This window comes from Scyliorhinus canicula, chromosome 5, assembly GCF_902713615.1.
Source record: "Scyliorhinus canicula chromosome 5, sScyCan1.1, whole genome shotgun sequence".
NCBI classification, from domain to species: Eukaryota; Metazoa; Chordata; class Chondrichthyes; order Carcharhiniformes; family Scyliorhinidae; genus Scyliorhinus; species Scyliorhinus canicula.
In genome coordinates this window covers 42571385-42594292 of record NC_052150.1, presented here as the reverse complement: position 1 = coordinate 42594292, position 22908 = coordinate 42571385, and the positions used below count along the sequence as shown (strand labels likewise).

At 42.5% G+C, this 22908-nt stretch overlaps 1 protein-coding gene across 4 annotated transcripts in view; it reads left to right on the top strand.

The window, feature by feature from the left end:
* cdkal1 (CDK5 regulatory subunit associated protein 1-like 1) overlaps positions 1 to 22908 on the top strand; it is a 781965-nt gene that overhangs the window by 563469 nt on the left and 195588 nt on the right. For all 4 annotated transcript variants that reach the window (XR_005460641.1, XM_038796964.1, XM_038796963.1 and 1 more), the window contains one exon: positions 2218 to 2398. Coding sequence is in view for 3 of the 4 variants with exons in the window: in XM_038796964.1 (XP_038652892.1) it covers positions 2218 to 2398 (181 nt within the window). In the remaining variant the exon portion in view is untranslated. The remainder of the gene's footprint in view (positions 1 to 2217; positions 2399 to 22908) is intronic.

The window sequence follows — 22908 nt, the reverse complement described above, 5'->3', positions numbered from 1 at the left end:
AAGAGTCAACATGATTTTGTGAAATAAAAATCATGTTTAACCAATTTATTGGAATTATTTGAGGAAGTAACACGTGCTGTGGATACAACATTTGATAAAGTTCCTGTCAAAAGTTATTGTGGAAAATAAAAGCTCACGGTGTGATGGTAACATATTGGCATGCATAGAAGATTGGCTGGCTAACAGAAAACAGAGCAGGCATAAATGGGTCTTTTTCCGGTTGGCAAGTTGTAACAAGTGCTGTGCCACAAGGGTAGGTGCTGGGGCCTCAACAATTTATCATTTATATAAATAACTTGGACGAAGGCATGGAGAGGATGGTTGCCAAATTGTTTTATGACACAAAGATAGGTAAGTTGTGAAGAGGGCATAAGGAGGCGACAAAAAAATTTAGATAGGCTATGTGAGTGGGCAAAGATCTGGCAAATGGAGTATTATATGGAAAAATGTGTAATTGTCCATTTTGGCAGGAAGAATAAAAAAGAAGCACATTACCTAAATGGTGAGAGATTGCAGAGCTCTGAGATGCAGAGGGGATCTGGGTGATTTGTGCATGAATCACAAAAGGCGAGTATGCCGATACAGCAAGTAATTAGGAAAGCTAATCATAGATTATCATAGAATTTACAGTCCAGAAGGAGGCCATTCGGCCCATCGAGTCTGCACCGGCTCTTGGAAAGAGCACCCTACCAAGGTCAACACCTCCACCCTATCCCCATAACCCAGTAACCCCACCCAACACTAAGGGCACTAAGCTAATGGAATGTTATTATTTGTTGCGCAGGAAATTGATTACAAAAGTAGGGAGGCTATGCTTCAGTTATACAGAGCGCTAGTGACCACATCTGGAGTACTGTTTACAGTATTGGTCACTTTATTTAAGGAAGGATGTCAATGCATGGATCAGATCAGAGAAGATTTACCAGACTTATACCTGGAATGGGCAGGCTAGGTTTGTGTCCACTGGAGTTGAGAAAAGTAAGAGACAACTTGATTGAAACATACAAGATCCTGAGGGGTATTGACAGGATGAATGTGGAGAGCATATTTCCACTTATTGGGAGAATCCAGAACTAGGAGCCTCTATTTTTAAAAAAAGAGGTCGCCCATTTAAAATTGAGATGAGACAAAAAATCTTCTCCAAGGGAACTCTTTCTGAAAAGGTGGTGGAAGCAGGGCCATTGATAATTTTCAAGGCATAGGTGAACAAACTCTTGGTAAGCACGCGGGTAATAGGTTATCAAAGGTAGGCGGGATGCAGATTTGACATTACTATCAGATCAGCCATGATCTTATTAAATAGTGGAGCAGGCTCGAGGGGCCAAATAGCCTACTGCTGCTTCTTGGTCGCATGTTGTCATATCACCATTCCTTCACTGTTGTTGGGTTAGAATCTTGAAACTCCCTGCCTAACATTGAACCACATTGACAGCAGTGTGTCAAGGAGGCAGCTAATCAGCACTTTCTCAAGGTCAGTGAGGAATGGGTGACAGAGGGCAGCATGGTGGCGCAGTGGTTAGCACTGCTGCCTCACGGCGCCGAGGTCTCGGGTTCAATCCCAGCTCTGGGTCATTATCCATGTGGAGTTTGCACATTCACCCTGTGTTTGCGTGGGGTTTGGCCCACAACCCAAAGATGTGCAGGGTAGGTGGATTGGCCACGCTAAATTGCCCCTTAATTGAAAAAAAGTAATTGGGTATTCTAAATTTAAAATAAAAGGAATGGGTGACAAATAGTGTCTTTGCCAGCGACACTTTCATGCCATGAACAATCCAAAAAAAGAGAAAGAAAGAAAATTGTTTAGGCACTTGGATTTCATATTTGTCGGTTAATTAGCATGAATAGGGTTGGATGTTTTAAAACATATATGAGAAAAAGGAGGAATGTGAGAATGGCAATCATCTACTAAATACCAGCGATTTACTTCCATTGGTATGTGGAAGACAGTTATACTCAGAATGATGGCAACCCTACAAGAGACGTCATCCAAGTGTTGCTATTTCCTGCATTTTGTTCAAATGATTTAATGATGCGCAATTGCCCTGAGCAGACTGGATCATATAAGTATGCAGGTTTGATTGAGTATTTTGACATTTGCTCTGCTGAATAGGGATTCTGTGTTTTGTGCACAGGACAACTGAAACAGTGAACAAACATTTCAGGAAATTATATAAAGAAACATAAATATTTAATCTGAATTTTCATCTTTTCACTCAGGGTGCCAGGGATTACAGTTGCCACAGACATTATCTGTGGCTTTCCCGGTGAGACAGAAGTGGACTTCCAAGAAACTCTAAAACTAATTCAGGAGTACAAGTTTCCGAGCCTGTTCATCAATCAGTTTTACCCACGTCCAGGAACTCCAGCTGCCAAAATGGAACAGGTTCCAGCCCAAGTGGTGAGCTCTTTATTCATGTGAACTTTCATCTTGTTTCAACCTTATGTAACTGTGGTGGTATGGCTAGCAGACCTTGCAGCACCTTAAGAGGTGTGCTACTATTGGGGCAGAGGACTCCCTGCCCATTGGCTCTGGCTGGTCATGTGCCTCTCTGCCAGTTGGCTGACGAGAGGCTGGTGGCTCCTCCCACGGGGAGGGGTATAAGTACCATCGCACCTGGCAGTCGGCCATTCTGTGTAAGTCGACTGCAGGGTTAACATCTAGCTCATTAAAGCCAAAGTTTTGGACTCACTCTACAGCTCGTGTCTGAATTGATGGTATATCAGTAACCAGATAAATCATAAATCCAGTAGGTCTTTAACAAACCCCAGTTGATCACCATTTTGAGTAAATTGTATGAAGCAGCCAACTGAGGGAATACGAATATAAACTAGAGATTACCAACAAAGAAATTGTTTTGGGAATGGGAGCCATGATCTTCAATATGTTTTTTTTACCCAAATCTGTGCAGAAACATCCACGGTTCCAGATTCCCTTAGAGAAATATTTAGCTGACATTCTTAAATGCTTGCATCTTGATTGACCTGATGTATTGTCTGCAACTGGCTTCTTGTCTGTTTAATACCAAGACCCACTTTTCACACCAGTATGTTCGAATCACCAATAGGTAAATGATCGAGAATCAAAATGATGGCAGAACAGTAGTATTTAATTCTGTCAAGACTTCTGTTGTAACTTGCTGAATTAAATGCTGCCACAATGAACAGGAACTGCGAGCACATTTGCACAGCATAGCAAAGCATTGTAAGGGTCCACAAGCTCCATTCTGTATTCTGCACACAGTTACTACTCTGTTTAAAGCTTCCTTCGGGAGCCTTGCAAAAGAAAAAGTGCAATCCTGAGGGTATTCTGCATTCTTTTCCCCCCCATTAATCAGTGAGCTATAAATAGTGTAGCTTCTATGCACAGCAACAATGTATCAGTGTACAACAAAAGGTTACTCTACTTTTTGCCCAACCACAAGGGTTTTTACAGCACCAGTCGGTGCCAGCTGTTATCTTGCAGTAAGATAGGATAAGGTTTTTGTATTAACGCTTAACATTTGGCAGGTAACGCACAACACTGTGACTTTATAAATTTCAGTATGACCTTAACAAATGCTGAATCAGACCACCACATGTATGTGTATATATCAGATTTCTGTGAAACAGGAAGTCTTCAAACACTGATAAATAAGAACAGGCAAAAGACCCTGAAGAAACCCATGTCTGTTTATACCTGCCAAACCAATGGAGTCAGCGTAACCTGTTTTTATGTTTACGTGGAAATAATCTTCAGTATCTGTGCTGAAGTCATTCTATGTATTTTTTGTAATAATTAAAGATCAGAAAAAAACAGATGCCTTCATGAATAGTGTCTGCAATGGGAAAATGTATTGCAGATGTAAAAGGGGGCTGTGTGAAGGAACAGAATGTGGGAAAATGCGTTCCATAAGTTTCAGTGTGGATGAAGGAGATGACCTATCTTCCAAAAACTTCTTCCTGGATATTTATATTCCAGATGTTCACTCCAGTAACTTAATCTGGTCACTCTACAGGATTTGTAGCAGATTTATTTTCAGATAAAATGACATTTTAATAATGTGAAATAAATGTCCTGATCCGAAGGAGGTTTTGGTGCAGTAAAGAAATGTATTGCGTCTTGACCATTGCCAATGTAAATGTTGATACTGGCAGTGGTGCAGAGTATGTGGATTTTTTATTTTTATGTTTGGTATTGTATCATCCTTCCTTCAGAAGGTCGGAACAAATTTAAATAGAATAGCATTGATTTGAACAAAAACTCTTGCAGAATGGAAACTCCCATTCTGTTTCCTGCTGACCCAGCCTGTAATTTCAGAAGTATTTGCTCCCCTGTATAATGCACCCTATGCTTGATGTTCTGATCTCTGTGTCTTTATAGTTCACCTTTCGTATATCATGTCACATAAGCCTTCATACATTATACTATGATGCAAGGCAATCTGGTCGAATAGATTGTTTATCACCTGAACTCAAAGACTGATCATTTTCATTTCTGTAAATACTTTGTAAATCCATTCCATGTTTCGATTTGATATGTGGGTGATAGAGCAGGCAATATGGGAGATGTGGATTGATAGAATTTGCTCTTGTCACCCAGGATTCCTTTGGGCTGAGGGAGGGATGGTATAACTACTTGGTGGGGTCATTTTCCTAATTGGTTTGTTCGACAGTGGATGGTGTTCCAAGAGTATTACACCTTTTCTTTGACCAGCTTTCATTCCTGGGTACGGTTTGGGGTTGTTGGGGGAGCTGGTTTGTGTTGACTGAGCCTCTAGGAAAGATTGTAGTTAGTTTAAAAATAAATATGTTGATGGCAATGATTTATTTTACAACTGTGGTTTGGTGCAGACTTCTATACAATCTCAAAAGGTAGAGCTGTGCCATGTTGGATACTGGTTGATTTTGAATTATGTAAACGTAAAGACCTGCCCTCTCCTATATCATCTAGCAAACCTCAGTAAACTGAAAGCAATAACTGTGTGAGAGCACTTGCATTTTGTGACTGGTAGATGAATATAATTTCATATTAAACCAGTTCTTATGTTCTTATTTGAAAAGAATATAAGTGCAAAAGAAAATAATTCTCAAAGCAACTTTAAATAAAACTGAAATATGTTAACACCCAAACAGCAGTACAGTGAAAATCTGTGAGTTGCCTTCTTTTAAAACATAAAATGTCAATATACAGGACATGTGCAAAAGTGCAGATTTCTGAGGGATTGCATCCTAATAGCAATCAATCAGAGAAATACAGTGAGATCGCACTAAAAGCACTAATTAAAGTGATCTGTTCGTTTTCACATTACAAACAGGAATATTTTTCCATTGGGATGATTACCAAATGAAAACATTTGAAGCTATTTGTCTTGCATCAACTGCAATTTTTCCTCCATGCATAATTTTCATAATGGAAAAATATTGTACAGATCTTTTTGAAATATTATACTTTGACATTGCATTCACACTATTAAGTTTGATGTTGGAATAAGGCAATTTCAGCTTTGAACTGTTATAACTTGTGTACATGTTGGTTTGAAAAGAGCAAACTGACTTTGAAGCCAACTGGAGTTGAGTCCTTGCTTCATGAACTCTTATTTTGTTCCCATGCCTTGTCAGATCCTGACCAGATTCTGGCCACACACAAACCAAGGCCGGGATTCTCTGTTCTGAATTCCCTACTACCGCTGCCAGCGGGAACAGAGAATTTGGCACTCAGCCAAAACTTTATTCACTGCAGTGGGAATGGAGAATCCCACCGGTGTGAATGGACAGAGAATCCTGCTCCATAATTTAACATCAATATGAAGTGCTTTACATCTTTGCCACAATCGTAGTGTAAAATCACCCTAAATATTATTTCTCCAGCTCACCACCAATCTCATTAAAATGACATTCTTACCTTTTTCATAGCCTACAGTGAGAACCAGCTGCCCTGGCTGCAGTCAATCCATCAGTGAGATAAGTAGGGAGGCTGTTGGCCTGGTGCAATTACAGCAAAGCCTCTTTTGATGTCATGAGCTGAAGACATGCCCCTTGCGGTCTGCCTTCAACTCAATGTCTGGTAAGTGTTGTGAGGATATGTGCATGCATGCAGTATAATGTGAGGTGCTCAGCAGAGTTAGCGTGGGTTGGTAAGTGGCACCGGCACTACTGAACATTGTAAAAAGGCAACTAGAAAATAAGAACCAGTCCAGTGAAGAATTGAATCAGGGAATAAGAGCTTGAAGAAGAAATTTACAGAAGAAACTAAGAAGTGCAATGCTTATTGAACTGAGTACGATTACCATACCCTCACACATGACAGATCGAGATGTGAAAGAACTGCCAACAAATAAGACTATGTTGTATTATGGAAATGAAAAATTGTATTGTATTCTCTGTTAAAAGACCGTAAACCTTTTGAAAAAGAACAGGGATATGATGATAAGGCGGATAAATCTCCAGGGCCTGATAATCTTCATCCCAGAATACTTAAGGAAGTAGCACTAGAAATAGTGGATCCATTGGAGGTCGTTTTCCAAAATTCTTTAACTCTGGAATGGTGCCTACAGTCTAGATCATAGATAATGGGAAAAATTCTCCCAAAGGGAGACAAACGCCGGAGTGAAACCTGGAGTGTATCCGCTCCTTCCCCCCCCCCCCCCCCCCCCTCCCCTCCCATGGGGGGGCTAGGAGCGGAGACGTGTCAATTTCGCGTGCTGGGCCTTGACGCTTGCGCCGCAGCGGAGCGGCCGGAATGATGCGGCCGGCGGCGCCTAAGTGACTTCACCCACGCATGCGCGGTTGCCGTCTTCCCCTCCGCTGCCCCGCAAGACATGGCGGCTTGATCTTGCGGGGCGGCAGAGGGGAAACAGTGCGTCTTTTAGAGATGCTGGCCCGATGATTGGTGGGCTCGATCCTCCCTCCGCCCCCCCACAGACCACATGCAACGGTCGCGCGATGTTCACGCCGGCAGCGACCCAGGTGTGGTTGGCGACGACGTGAACCGGTTGGGTTCGTCAGGCTGCTCGGCCCATCCGGGCCAGAGAATCGCCGGTTCTGTTAGAAACGGCGAGCGGCGATTCTCCGAGCGGCCTGTCACAAAACACGACACGCCATTTTGGGGGGGGGGGGGGGGGGGAGAATTGCGTGGGGGTGCCAGGGTGGCGTGGCATGATTTGCCTGGCACTCCCGCAATTCTCTACCTGGCGTGGGGGTCGGAGAATCGTGCCCAATATAACCCTGCTATTCAAAAAGAGAGGTCGAGAGAAAACAGGGAACTATAGACCAGTGAGCCTAACGTTGGTGGTAGAAAAGTTGCTAGAGTCCATTATCAAGGATTTCATAGCCCAGCATTTGGAAAGCAGTGATATAATCAGACAAAGTGAGTTAAGATTTATGAAAAGGAAATCATGCTTGACAAATCTACTGGAATTCTTTGAAGATATAACTAGTAGAGTTGACCAGGGAGATGCGGTGGATGTGGTTTATTTAGACTTTCAGAAGGCTTTTGACAAGGTCTCACATAGCAGATCACACTGTAATGTTAGACACATGGGATTGTGGGTAGTCTTGAGATGGACAGAAAGCTGGTTAGCAGACAGGAAGCAAAACGTTGGAATAAATGGGTCTTTTTCTGATTGGCAGGCAGTTTTGATGTCACTAGTCGGGGACCACAGGGATCTGTTCTAGGACCCCAACTTTTAATTCTAATGTATAATAATTATATATTAATGATTTGGACAAGGGAATTAAATGTATTTTTTTGAAATTTACAGATGATGCAAAATTGAGTGGGAGAATGAACTATGAGGAGGATGCAGAGATGCTTCAGTAGGATTTGAACATGCTGAATGAGTGGGCACATGCATGGCAGATGCAGTATAAATGTAATACACTTTAGTAATAAAAATAGGACGGTCGATTACTATTTGAATGCGTGTAAATTGAGAGAGTGGATACATAGCAAACCTTTGGTCCCCGTGCATCAGTTGCTGAAACTAAACGTGCAGGTACAGCAGGCAGTAAAGAAGGCAAATGGTATGTCGGCCTTCATAGTGAGGACAGGAAGAGGGATGTTTACTACAATTGTATAAGGCATTGGTGAGGCCACACTTGGAGTATTTTGTGCAGTTATGATGTTCTTATCTGATATGGAGGGGAGACTGTCGGTGAGGATTATATTCATTGGAGTTTAGAAGAATATGGGGCGGGGGGAATCTCATAAAACTTCTAACATTTTAACAGGATTAGACCAGGTAGATTCACAAAGAATATTCCTGGTGGAGGGGGAGTCCAGAACTAGAGTTCATAGTTTGAGGATAAGGGGGTAAACCTTTTAGGACTGAGGTGAGGAGAAATTTCTCAGTTGGATAAAGAATGTTTTGTAATGTTTTTGTAGTAAAAATATTCCATCATTACCTCTGTGGTCGGTCATTTACCATACATACCGACCTCAAGCCATTGATGAGCCTTTTCAGTGAGTCAGAATGTATCCCTCCCATGGCCTCAGAAGAATACAGCACTGGACGCTTATATTGTCAGCGTCTCAGTACAGCAACGTGTTCAGGGCAGGGAAGGGCAATGCTAACGTGGGCATGTTAAGTCATCTCCCTTTACTGCATTTGCCAACCCAGGTATTGTGTCCTAAGGTGATTTTCTTGCTGGAGAGACTTTCCCCATCTCCAGTGAGTGCTAAACAAATTAAGCAGTGGACGAACAGAGATCCTATTTGTGTCACAAGCCAAAAGATTTGTGATGCAAGGATGGCCATCTATCATAGAAGATGGAGGGCTGGAGCGTTTTGTGAGGTGCAAAGACAAGTTAAATGTGCAGGATAGTTGCATACTGTGGGAGTCGAGAGTGGTTGTTCCAGCCCCTGGACGTTTTCAAGCAATGGATGACATTCATGAGGCTCATCCAGGTGAATCAAATGAAGAGTCTAGCCACGTCATATGTGTCTTAATATAGACCAGGATTTGGAGAACAAAAGTGAAATCCTGTTCTGCATGTCGGTCTGACCAGAAGATGGCGCCACTAGCACCATTTCATTCTTGACCGTGGCCTGATCGTCCTTGGTCGAGACTTCATGTGGATTTTGCAGGTCCTTTCATGGGTCACATGTTTTTAGTCATCGTGGATGCACATTCTAAGTGGTTAGAAGTATACATCATGAGTAACATTACAGCTCCCTGTACCACAGAAAAGCTCCACCAAGCATTTACGACTCATGGCTTACTGCATTCTCGCATTTCTGATGACGGTACAGTATTTAAGAACGCCTTGTTCCAAGAATTTAATCAAAGGAATGAAATACACCTTGCACATCCCATGCCTTTTCATCCAGCTTCAAATGTTTTGGCAGAGTGAGCTGTTCAGACATTGAAAGAAGGATTGAAGAGGGACCAAGCTCTCTAGGTTCTTATTTCAATATCGTATCACACCACAAACAACTGCGGAACTTTCACCAGCTGAATTATTGATGGGTAGAACACTGAACTATCACCTGGAACTGCTACATCCAGATGTCAAAGCAAAAGTGAGGAGACAAGAAAAGCAGAGAGAGAGACATGATTCTCGTGTTAAGGGGAGACGTTTTAACCTGAATGATTGTGCCTATATCAGGAATTTTGGTGACCTGGTGTTGTTCTTGACCAAAGTGATCCAATATCTTTGGTCGTGAAATTGAATAATGAAAGAGTTATTTGCAGGCACCAAGATCATATTCGTCTACACCATGACTCAAGAGACAGCAAAAGTTCCAGATACAATAGAAGGAAGTGCTGCTGTGGAAATTCAACAAGAAGTGGTTTCTGTTGTATTCTGACTTCCAATGGACTCTACTTCAGGACAGGGACACCCATGCACAGATACTCAACCTACTCCTGAGCCCACAGGTTTAGTTGAACTAAGTAAAGCATCACCAGAGTTGACGGAGTCACCAGTGGTACTGCACAGATCACAGTGCAGCCACAAAGCTCCTGAAAGACTGACATATAATTAAGGCATTAGTTTCATCGTATTTCTGTCCTTAAGGGACATTAAAATTTATGGGGGGAGAAGTGTTATACAGTGTTATTATTATGCATCTTCTTATTTAAATCCATTGTTGATGTCATCAGTAAGTGCTATGATGTCATTAGTTGTTGTCATCTGTATATTCATATATTAATAATAATCATCATCATCGTCTTTATTTGTGTCACAAGTAGACTTACATCAACACTGCAATGAAGTTACTGCAAAAATCCCCTAGTCGCCACACTCAGGCGCTTGTTCGGGTACACTGAGGGAGAATTCAGAATGTCCAATTCACCTAATAAGCACGTCTTTCGGGACTTGTGGGAAGAAACCGGAGTGTCTGGAGGAAACCCACGCAGACACAGGGAGAACATGCAGACTCCGCACAGACAATGACCCAAGTCAGGCCTGCAAAGTAGATTTGAAAGAATAAGTTAGAATGGGATAGCAGCATCCATATCACTTGTACGGCAACTGACGAGATGTCATCAGGAAAATTGCTCTTTTGGTATGTGCAGTCAAGTCAGACAGTTATCTTAATTACATGGATCGATGGACCGGTAACTGTTACAATACAGCAAGATAAAAGCAGCAGAAAGAGGGGTGCTTGCTTTAAAATACCTCGACCACACCATGACGGAAGAAGATTTTTAAAAAATGTTTAGTGTAACCTAGTTATGCCTTTAAAATGGACATTGTTGAAATGATCCTGGTTACATGGTCATTGTTTCAGTACTACTATTGAAGAACAGGGAATTTTAGGCCATTTGGTAAGCGGATGCATGTCTGATGTAAAGGTAGAATAAAAGTATAATATATAACTGGTTAGTTCTAATTCTTTCCCTTGCTGTTGTTTCGATGTTTAGCTAGCTGTTCCCGTTTTTGAGTCCACAGTATATTTAAAATGTCATTATTTTTATATATTAAAAATGTAATTGCTTTTTGGCTACCTTTTTGTGGTCAAGGTACCATAGTTATCAAAGTTGGGGGTGTGAACAGAGCTCGGGTGCCGGGGGGGAGGGGGGAGAGGGTATTAATATATAGTGGTGGTGGTGGGGGGGGGGGATTGCCAGGGTGCTGGAGTGTTTTGACACTCCTCCTGATATAAAGTGCTGCACACCTGAGCAGCCATAAATAAATTAGTGTAAAAATTGAGCTAATTTACTGGGTTACCAGCCCAAGTTTACCGGAGCACTGACCGGGCCTGGGGGGACCGATGTTTTAAGAGGCACAGTATGCAAAAATTCACTTGGAAGACTAAAAGCTTTGACATCTGTACCTTTTCAAAGGTACTTGGGTACAATATTGCACCAAAATCCAGATGAGTCATGAAATTGGATTCAATAAACCTGTTGATTGGTGAGTTATCTCCAGAATAGAATAAATATGATAGCTGCTAATTTTTAACAAAAGACAAATGGTGCACTGGTGTCCGTCATGAAAGGAAGCCTTCCATCTCAATGTAGTCTGCTCTGTTCAATTCCAGTCAGTGGCACAGCTGCCTCACAGCGCCATGGACCTGGGTACAATTCCGGCCTTGGGTGACTGTGTTGAGTTTGCACCTTCTCCCCGCGTCTGTGTGGGTTTCCTCCGGATGCTCCAGTTTCCTCCCAAAGTTCAAAGATGTGCAGGTTTGGTGGATTGGCCACACTAAACTGCCCCTTAGTGTCCAGGGATGTGCAGGTATGATGTGGTTACAGGGATAGGGAGGGGAACTGGACCGAGGTCGGGTGCTCTATCAGAGGATCGGTGCAGATTCAATGGGTCAAATGACTGCTTCTGCACTATAGGAATTCTGGGAAACAAGGAATAGGCAGCAAATACCGCCTTGCCAATGTTCCCATATTGTTACAACAAAGATGAAAATAACCATAATTCAGCAGCCAAATGGGTTCTCATCTGAGGTTGTAGCTGTTGCCAAAGAAGGGAGAAGTAATTTGATTGGAAACTGAGGAAATAATTCCACCATCAGGAAACGTAACTTGGATAAATGCGCAATAAATGTTTAAATGTAAAAGCGTTGAATTAGCGACAAATGTCCAGAGATGCACTCCATTTTGCATCATTTGTGCAGCAAAGATCAGAAGTGAGATTGATTCACTAAGTAATATGAATAAATGGATCACTTAACAATTAAGCTGCAAAGAGTCACTGACCCCTTAAAGATTTTGAAACCAAAAACAGCTTTAATTTTCTGCAAGTGAAACTTGAAGATGCCTGACAAATGTGCTCATATATTTCTGATGTTAAATAGCATATTGGAGAAATCACAACCTCAAAACAAAGTATTTTAGAAATAAAATAATAGTTACGCTTTTGGTGCAGAAATTCTAGCTCTTGGTATCTCCATGGCAGTTTGTATTGTTCTAAATAAATATTTTAACAGCAGCTCGAAATTAATATCTTTGTATGTTTATCATTTTCAGTCGTCACACACAAAAGGAGTAGAGCAACTGATCAGCCGGCAAACATTTTTATTTCCCACTTGCCATGAATTATTAAAGCACCTGCTATTAGACTCTAACCAGAGCTGCTGTTAGACTCCGACCAGAGCTGCTGTTGATTCTGAGGTGACTTTTTAAAACTGGGATATTAATCTCCCACTTCAGGAGGACCCACTGTCAGCTTGCACCCACATTCTGCTGATAACATAACTAATGAGGGAAACTTAATGTGTGGGAAACACACATCCTGCCATCTCTCGTACATTATACTGAAGCAGTGATGTACTGTGCCACCTGAAATATTTTATATATTTAAATTTGCCTGTCCATTGCTGACAGATTTTACATTTAAGATTCTGTCAAATTGAATATTTAAGACTCAATGCAAGCATGTTTGGATTTAGTTTAATGACTTTGAACTTTCCTAGCAAGATAAATTATTTTTCAAAGGCACTGCAGTTGACATCTCAAAGACTTCTCTGACAGGTAAATTAAATACAACATAATGATTGTAAGAACAATTATGACATGTAAGTGAATAACATTACCTACCCTTTTGTGCAAACGTTTTGCACCTCAACACATTGGTGTTGATTACATCAAAGACACATTAAAGACATATCCCTTTGAGGATATCAATGCGATCCCAGACCAGACCCCAACAGTGGCGAGGATACTGGACAGAAAGCACAATATTTTGTTTTAATTTTGTAAGATTGTGAGGAAAGGATTCCTCGCTCCAGGAGTAATTACACAAAGAAGTAAGGATATGGTATATTAAAACAAACTTTATTACTAAGATGGTATTAAAATCTTTTAACATCACACTAGAAAATAACTTGCATTTAACCCTTAACAATACTGCTCAATACAGTGAATACAATACCCTTAATTGTTATCTTTATTCCCACTGAAACAACAAGGGGAAAAAAAATTCAGCTCTCAATCCACTGTAGCTACCAATGGTACATAGGAATACTTGCTTTGAAGAGATGTTCTTTGAGAAAGAGAGATCTCTTGAGACTGGTTTAAAGACAAGATCTGACTCCTGTCAGACCCATGTAGAAACTCTGGCTGTATGTCTTCAGAAACTTTCTCAGCTTGTTTCAGCTCCCCCTGGTTCCCTGACAAGTATACACTGCTTCAAAATCTGTTAATCTCTTTTAACTGAACTGCAGAGAGCATGAAAATGAAAAATGAAAATCGCTTATTGTCACGAGTAGGCTTCAATTAAGTTACTGTGAAAAGCCTCTAGTCGCCACATTCCGGCGCCTGTCCGGAGAGGCTGGTACGGGAATCGAACCGTGCTGCTGGCCTGCTTGGTCTGCTTTAAAAGCCAGCGATTTAGCCAAGTGAGCTAAACCAGCTGTGGTCACAGCTTCATCTAGAACTTCTCTGACCTGCTTTTCCTACAAAATGCCTGATACATTCACTCCATCCATTAACGACAGCAACTTATCCAGCTGAAATCTAATTAACTCCACTGGGAATCCTTTTAATCAAAACAAAACTCAATTAGCCCAAGCTTTTTTACAATGATTTAATTGCACACCGGTACCCAAAAGTTTTGTTGTCTTTAAAACAATTTTTAAAAAAAACATGACTGCAGCAGTCTCACACACACTAACCCAGGCTTTTACCCCTTACTGCACCAAAAGCCGATAATACATTATATCTTATTCCAACATTCATCACACCTCCCCCCCCTTAAAAAAATGAATCAGCAATTTAAAAAGATGGCTTCATTTTTCCAAAGCCTTTTAACTCTAAACATTTCTCATTATTAAATACAAATAATAAATGAAATGAAAAATGAAAATCGCTTATTGTCACGAGTAGGCTTCAATGAAGTTACCGTGAAAAGCCCCTAGTCGCCACATTCCGGCGCCTGTCCGGGGAGGCTGGTACGGGATACTCTACAAGACACTCTACAATAATACTCTACAAGATACATTTCATTATATTTTAAGCATGCAAACTTAAACATGAGTATAGTCCATTTCTGTCTTTTGTTTCAACTATGAACATTCCAGTCTTCTCACACTTCAAAGTCGTGATACAGCCATTAATTTAAACGGTTGGCACAGCAAACTCCTTCTGAACAGTCTTGCATTTCGATTCTTAAACTTTTCCAAAAACTTTAATGGATTATGGGCTATGTGTACAATTCTCTCCAATAAATTGTCAACAACATAAATGTCAAAATGTGGTAACGCTAATACCAAATTCAGTGTCCGTTTCTCAATGGTTGAATACATCTTTTGATGAATATTTATTTTCCAAGGGCCAGCACGGTGGTGCAGTGGTTAGCACTGCTGCCGCACAACGCCGAGGTCCCAGGTTCGATCCCGGCTCTGGGTCGCTATCTGTGTGGAGTTTGCACATTCTCCCCGTGTTTGCATGGGTTTCACCCCACAATCCAAAGATGTGCGGGGTAGGTGGATTGGCCAAGCTAAATTGTCCCTTAATTGGAAAAAATGAATTGGGTGCTCTAACTTTATATATAGTTTCCGAGAAAATAATCAACAGGCCTTTTGATCATCATCTTCCTGCAACAGTACATCACCGACACCCACATCACTTTCGTCAATTGCCACCTTCAATTGGTTAACAGTTTTCAGATCATCAAATGCCTGCTGACATTCCGTCGGCCACTGTAAATTCCTGCTGAGACCTGTTAAGAATGTAGGAGTCTTAGATAAACTTGGAAGCCATGCTGAGACCTCCAGGATGCATTTGCTGCAGTCACAAACCAGCTGAACATACAGCGAGTGGGAGGGAGGTTCTCATACAGCACAGCCTGTTACCACCGAGATCTGACCACCACATGAATACAACTAATGTAGAAATCCAGAGTACAGCGCAAATCCCAGCACTCTTGATTCTGGCTTGCCTGATTCAAGTTGAAATGCACAAAGTTGTGTGCCTTTGTGAAGAAGGCATCTGTGATCTCCTGAAATCACTTGTGTACGAAGAGTTTTAAGATCATGCAGAGGTCACCTGTGGAGGCCTGGGAGGAGTCACTGGCATGAAAATTGAATGCTGTGGTTACTTCCTCGGACACTGGCAGTGGATGCCATCCAAATCCCCATGGTGCCAAATATTGCAGCAGGTGGCCTATGTGACCAACCAGAGCCTGGGCATATGCAGTCTTTGGTGACACTTTTTCTCTGTCATCTGCACAAATGACAAGCGCTGTGTATAGTCTCTGGGTCTATCCAAGCACTGATCCACAATGGATCACTGTGGCTCTTAAGCATAAACAGGTGCCCCAGCCATCCCTTCTTCTTGAGGGTGTTAAACAGGAGCCCCAGCCATCCCTTCTTCTTGAGGGTCTTCCCTCTGTCCGGTCAGGCGCCTCCTTAACTTTCTTCTCCTTCATCTTTGCTGCCTGAAAGCCATGAGGCATTCAGCTAGATTACCAACCTCCATGCTCCTGATGTATTCCTGCAGGATATAAAAGAGAGACATGTAGGTTAGCATTGTTCTCCTCGGGGCAGACTGGACCAAACCTGCATAAAGACATTGCATGAGCACCTCCACCAGTGGCAATTGCATGGCCAGCTTTTGCAATAAGATTGTGTCACTTGCCCAGTCATTCAATTGTTCTGCAGCCACCTAAAATATTAATTAATCTTCAGTCTGTGCCGAAAGGGTGAAAGGTTCAGGAGCATTTGGTGACACTTCCATGTTTCTGCATTGTTTGAGCGGGCAGATAAGCTAGAGGCCCAACTCCAAGCATGTCAGTGTAGCTGCACCTGAACTATCTCAGCTGCGGAAGAATGGTCACTTTATACAGGCCTTCCCCCAACCCTGGCATATGCTTGTGGCTTGTGCATTATCATCAGATTGTGCTCCTTTGCATTGCCTCACCCCACCATTACGCAGTCCTTGCCCCAGCACCCCACTGTCAGCCAGCTGAGAAAATGCAACTTGCCTGTGCCCCCGCCTGAATGCACAGCGCCTCTTACTTGAAGCCCAATTGTCATGTGAGAGTACCTTTAAGAAATGGATGTTTATAAAATAGCTGTAGTGAGTGTACCTTTAAGAAACGGGTGTTTATTGGAGAGCTGCAGTGGTGTCAGTGTAGGTGGAGTTGGGCTGTCTGTCCACTTTTGCTTTGGGTTGTCTGCTACAGGGTGTGTTTTAGTTTTGTTTTGAGAGCTGGATAGCTGCAGTCACAACAAGAAGGTGTATTAGTCTCTCTCTCTGCAATCTAAAGACTGTCTACAGATCCTTTGGCGATTTAAAAATTATATCTGTTTCTGTAGAGATGTTAAACCTTTTGTCTTTCTGTAAAAGGGTGGGTTTTTTTGTCTTATGGATGTTGCAAAGAAAGATTAAGTTACTTATAGAGTACTGTATTCTTTGGGGATTTATTGGTGTTAATAGTTGTTCAGATGTTTACTCTGGGTTTATAAAGTGTTAACTGGCTTCATAAGTAAACATTGTTTTAATTTAAAAGTACTTTTACGCTCTGTTGCACTACACCTGTAAAGTAGGCCTGTGTGCCCCCTGTAGCCAAAATCTATTAAAAGTCGTGGGTCAGATAAACTCCATGATACCCTTTGGGGTTCTCCAAACCCTGGCCCATAACACAATGGATAACCCTTGTGAGTGCTACACAAGGTTGCACTCACCTCCAAATGCCCCTCAATGTTTAGCTTGCCGGCTGCACGCCTTTTAAAGGCAGTTGGGAATGATATCGTTCTGAGGTCATGCCAATGTGGGAGGTAAATTCGACATGGGGGAGATCATTGCGGTGGGAAGGCAAGGTGAAGAGATGCCAATGCATTAAAATTACATTCCCAACATTGGACGATGAGAAAGACAGCCTGCCATTGACTGGCACAGGGGACGATTGCTAACTGGTTTCACAATGGCGTGAAATCGATTTTGGCCTTCTCACCATATTGCCCACTCAAGGCACCAAGCACACCCGTAGCCAACGGGGTGGGAAATTCCGCCCATTGTTTCTCCTCTTTGAAAGATTTGTTTGTTTTCCTGATCTTAAACATTTATGGGTGGGATTCGCCATGGGCTGACACCGGAATTGGAAATCATGATTGAGCGGAGAATCGGTCCAGGTGTGCTGCCAGTTTTGCTGTCCTAGAAATCCACAAATCCTGTCCTGGCGTCAGCACTTCGTCTTGTTGCTATATTTATTTGGTTATAAGTATGGCGGTCAGTATGGTTGCCTTTCTCAATCCTAATTATGTTTATGCCTTAGAGTCGCCAGGTATCTTTCAATACCGCCACAAGGTTCAAACCCGAATACTATTTATTTACACACACAGTAATATCTACTCATGTACAAAATACTACAAACTAAACTATCTCTAACGCTAACGCCTATACTTAACTTCGGGTACCCACTCAGTCAGAGGAACAATGGCCGTTGTTCGGATCTGAGGTTGTTGGGTTAGAAGTGGTACAGGAGAACAGCTAAGGTCGTCCATCTGGTAGCGAGCGTTGACCTTGGGCTTAATTGCTTCTGGTGCAGCTGGTGGACGGGTTTCTCCGCTTTGAGAGCCGAGTCCAAGAGAGCGATTCTCTCTCGGGGGTTTCCTCTTATACCCGAAGGGGCTTCGCGTGCTTTTGGGCGGGTCTTGAACTTGGCCCCACTTAATTGGGCCGTACCTTGATCATTCGTATTGAACTTGACCAATAAAGGGGTGGGTGCCCTGATGGCTGGGCGTGTCTTTGGTGGCCGTTGGCCTTGCTTTGTTTACGCTTTCGGATTGCGGAACTGGCGCCGGGATGTCTGGAGCTAGATCAGTTGCTTGAGTGTCTTTCCTTTGTTCCCGGAGATGGGCCATCAATATGAATATGTTAATTGACCTATAGTTTCAGTCTCGTCTGGGAGCTGCCTTCTCCGATATGCATGCAGGCTCTGTGCCTGCTTGCTTTCTTAACATTGTCCATGTTTCCCTACAGTCATTGCAATCATCCATTTTGTGTTCTGTAAGTGGCCATCCCAGATGGCTACAGTCTCGGGAATGGAGAATCCTGCCCAATATATATAAAATGTACTCTCAACTGTCACTGAAGTGCAAATTTCATGTTGAACTGATGACTTGTGTCATAATATCCACTCATGTATATAATGAGATGCAGACAGGCAGTGATTGACACATAGGATGACCAGTAAGCATACAACACAGTACAGCCAATCACCAGACAGGACACGACCACTACCACTATAAAGCCAGAGGGTACTAGGTTTCCCGCTCTCTCGGGACCCAGCTACTGAGACAGTCAGAGTCCACAAGCTAGTAAGTCTGGTGTAAATACCATGCGGTAGCTAGTAAGTCTGGTCAGGCTACTACAAGGCCACCAGTCAGATCAGTATAGTGTCGACCCACAGCTGAATATGTATAGCACTTCTATAGTTGAATAAAACAGAGTTGGATCTTCTCCAGTGTTAGACGTCTGTTTTTAACTTCCTTGCATCTAGTGCAGTCCACATCGAACCAACCTGCCTCACACATCTTCTTGTTCAAAACTTCTCAGTCACAGTGAAAGCAATATTCAACTGATCAGAGTGCAGTGTTTTCAAATGGCATTTTGAAATTGTAATTAAAGTATCAATAATGCAGATGAATTGGAACTTCTCTGAGAAGCTATGGGACAAAAATGCATGACAGTGCTTTCATTGTCATTTCCTTCGCACATGTGCATCAATTAAACACTAAAGCACAGTGAATTCTGAAGAAGAATGCTCACTGGAAATGTTAACCTGCCTTCCTTTTACAAATGTCAAGTGGATGTGGCATGTGCCCTGAGCAATTTCTGTTTTTATTTTAAATATGCAGCAATTTATTTCTCTTTTTTTGAAGCACATTGAGGGTTGGAAAAGGAGGAGCACAGTTTAAATCTGTCTGCATGCAACCCGAGATCAGTCAAGCTCTTGTATCATAATAAGTTTGCTTGAGACATTTATTTTTAATGAATATTTGATTAAGAAAGCATGCATCAGTTCAGAAGGCATTTTGAGGATATTTGTACCAGATTTAAAACCCTCATTTAAATAAATAGCTCGACCTTTTATTTTGAGATACGCAAATAAAAAGCAGGAGTTTTGTTATCTTTTTTGCATTTGGTATTTTCGAGTTTAGTTTATACAGGAATCGTAGATCTTGACAGTCTTTGCTGATCAACCTTCTGAAAAGAAGGTAAGTGGTTATTCGTGAGAATCGTCAAGCTCGAGGAAAGAAATAGAATCTGACCCTCCAGTCCAGGGACAGTGAATTAGTGTTGATTTGTACCTTAAAAATAATAATTTTATTACTTTTCTAGTTAAATTAAAATGTAGATATAACAGGCCCCAACCATTTTTTCTGAGTTCTCAAAAAACTGGTATTAAAAATATATAGATTTGAGTCACTCTTTGCCCCTTTCTGCTGTCCCTTCTCTAACACGGTTCTTCCTCTACAATTGTTCCTCTTCCACCCCCTTGTTTTGTTTTGGGCACAAATACCACGTGTTTCCCAGTGCCTTCAGTGCCAAGAACAACCCCGCTATCAATCGGAACCTTTTTTTGGCCTCGGTCTGGAACGCTCTGCCAAGCCCGAACTCACCTCACTTCCTGCACCAATGGGCTCAGCTCCTTAGTGCTGGGAGAGATCAGGCTGCCACTTCTAAATGCCTCCCCAAACTCTCAACTCCCCTCGGACTTACCACTGCAGCCTCCGTACCCCCGCGATGCCCTGATTTACCTCTGAGGGATTCCACGAGCCCCTCCTCACCCCACCTCTTAAGGGCAGGAAACTACCTTGCCCGTTCCCTGGCACAGGCAACGTGGCACCCGGACTGTGGCAAGTTGCCTGGGTGCCACCCTGCCCCAATCCCAACCACCCGGGAGCCTCCGTCTGCCTGGGAGAACCCCCCACCCCCCCCCACCCCCTCCCCCAAGGTGTCGTCACGCTTGGTCCACGTTTTGTGGACCAGTACTAAACTCTCCCAGGCGCAGGATTTCAGTCCTGGGTCTCGGGCGAATTGGGCGGCAGCATATTTAAATGAGCCTAATGGGATCTTGTTAGAGGTTGTTCGATCGCGCCCATAGAGTTTCTGTTTATCTGATCTTGAGTACACGCTATCAGTCGGCAAAGACATACCCCAGTGCGCAGGTTAACAATGTTTGAGATCATACACAACAATCATACACATAGTAGTTTAGTCGCACTTCAGTACAACACAAGTGAAATAGATTTCAGGCTGCTGGCTTATCACAGAGAAAACATTCTTAACAAAAATATATTAGAAATTAAAAATATACTAGAAGTTTAAAAAATCCAGTGTGTGCAACTCTGGCAAAATTAAATGATTGACATTTAACATTAAACATTTTGGCACTAGCACTGATTATTCTACAGTAATTGAAAAATAAACTTAAATGTTCAGCCAAAACATGGAAACTATGAGACTCTTAACTCTGAAATAAATTATCCCTACTGTCATTACATATCAAAGTAAAATGGCAGGATCTGCTAAATGCCATTAATGTAGGCTTCCAAAAAGGTCCAGCTGTTGCTGGAGTCCTGCAACTGAAGTGACAGAAAAATTAGCACATTCTCTCCTTTTTGAACATCTACATTTAGCCCATTAACAGTGAATTTCTGAATCCTTCGTGACATTTTAAAAGAAGCAGTCTCAATTCTGAATTGTTGCTTTATTGTCTGGTTTCCCACAATTAAAAAGCAGATTAGCTGTCAATTAACAGATTCCTCCGATACCTATCATTAAACAAAAAAAATCACATTCACTGAATATTTAAGACATCTGGCTAAGCTAGTAACTTCATTGTGAAAAAAACTTGAACACAATATATTGCACAAATAATATAAATATAAAATCATAAATGACTAAGTGAATTGCAGTCCTGTCTATAAAAGTCACATTTTTATATTTGCAGAGTTTGTATCGTGCTTAATCTGGTGAGCTAAAATTTCAGAGATATGAAATTCAGCCCCTGGAAATTGCCTAGCCAACCAATTGACTCATAGCTGATCTGTATTTTTACTCCATTTACTTTTTTTAAATAAATGTAGAGTACCCAATTAAGGGGCAATTTAGCGTGGCCAAATCCATCTTGCCTGCATATCTTTTGGGTTGTGGGGGCGAAACCCACGCAAACACAGGTAGAATGTGCAAACTCCACACGGACAGTGACCCAGAGCTGGGTTCGAACCTGGGACCTCGGTGCCGTGAGGCAGCAGTGCTAACCACTGTGCCACCATGCTGCCCCAACTCCATTACTTATCTTGGTTCCAAAACCCTTAATTAAATCCTTTGTCTGAGAAAATTCTATCAATCTCAGTTTTGAAATTAGCAATAGTCCTAGCTGCCATAGGTTTTTGGAAGAGAGAGCTTCAGATTTTCACTGTCCTTTGCATGAAGAAGTATTTCCTGACATTGCCCCTGAATGGCCCAGCTCCAATTTTAGTTTTTTTTGGCCACATCCAATAGTTTTTTTTTTATAAATGTTTTTATTCAGTTTTCATATTTTATATTGAACAAATTACAAATTGTTAGGAGAAAAAAAACAACAAACAAACACGCAAAAATTAACATACATATTTACAGGTAAGCATCTTCGTAGTAGTAACTGCGCCCGCCCCCCCCCCCCCCCCCCAACATGTTTATTTAGTTTGGTTTTGGGCCTTAGCTAGCCATCGAACCCCCGTACCGAACCTGTAGCCCCTCCCGCTACCTTCCCCCGACTATTCTTCCTCTTGTACATTGGCCACAAATAGGTCCCGGAACAGTTGCATGAATGGCTCCCACGTTCTGTGGAAGCCGTCGTCCGACCCTCGGATGGCAAATTTGATTTTCTCCATTTGGAGAGATTCCGAGAGGTCGGACAGCCAATCCGCAGCTCTGGGCGGTGCTGCTGACCGCCAGCCAAACAGGATTCTACGGCGGGCGATCAGGGAGGCAAAGGCAAGGGCGTCCGCCCTCCTCCCCAGGAATAGATCTGGCTGTTCTGAAACCCCGAAGACCGCCACTATCGGGCATGGCTCCACCCTCACTCCCACCACTTTGGACATAACCTCGAAGAAGGCTGTCCAGTACTCCACGAGTCTGGGGCAAGACCAGAACATGTGGGCGTGGTTGGCCGGGCCTCTTTGGCACCGTTCACATCTGTCTTCCACCTCCGGGAAGAACCTACTCATACGGGTTCTTGTTAAGTGGGCTCTATGTACCACTTTTAGTTGCGTCAGGCTGAGCCTTGCGCACGTGGAGGTGGAGTTGACCCTATGCAGTGCTTCGCTCCAGAGTCCCCACCCTATCTCCATCCCCAGGTCGTCCTCCCATTTCCTTCTTGTTGCGTCCAGTACGGTGTCGTCCCTATCTACCAGTCGGTCATACATGTCACTACAGTTCCCTTTCTCTAGGATACTTGCGTCCAGTAGGTCTTCCAGTAGTGTCTGTCGTGGCGGTTGTGGGTACGTCCTTGTCTCCTTTCGTAGGAAGTTTTTGA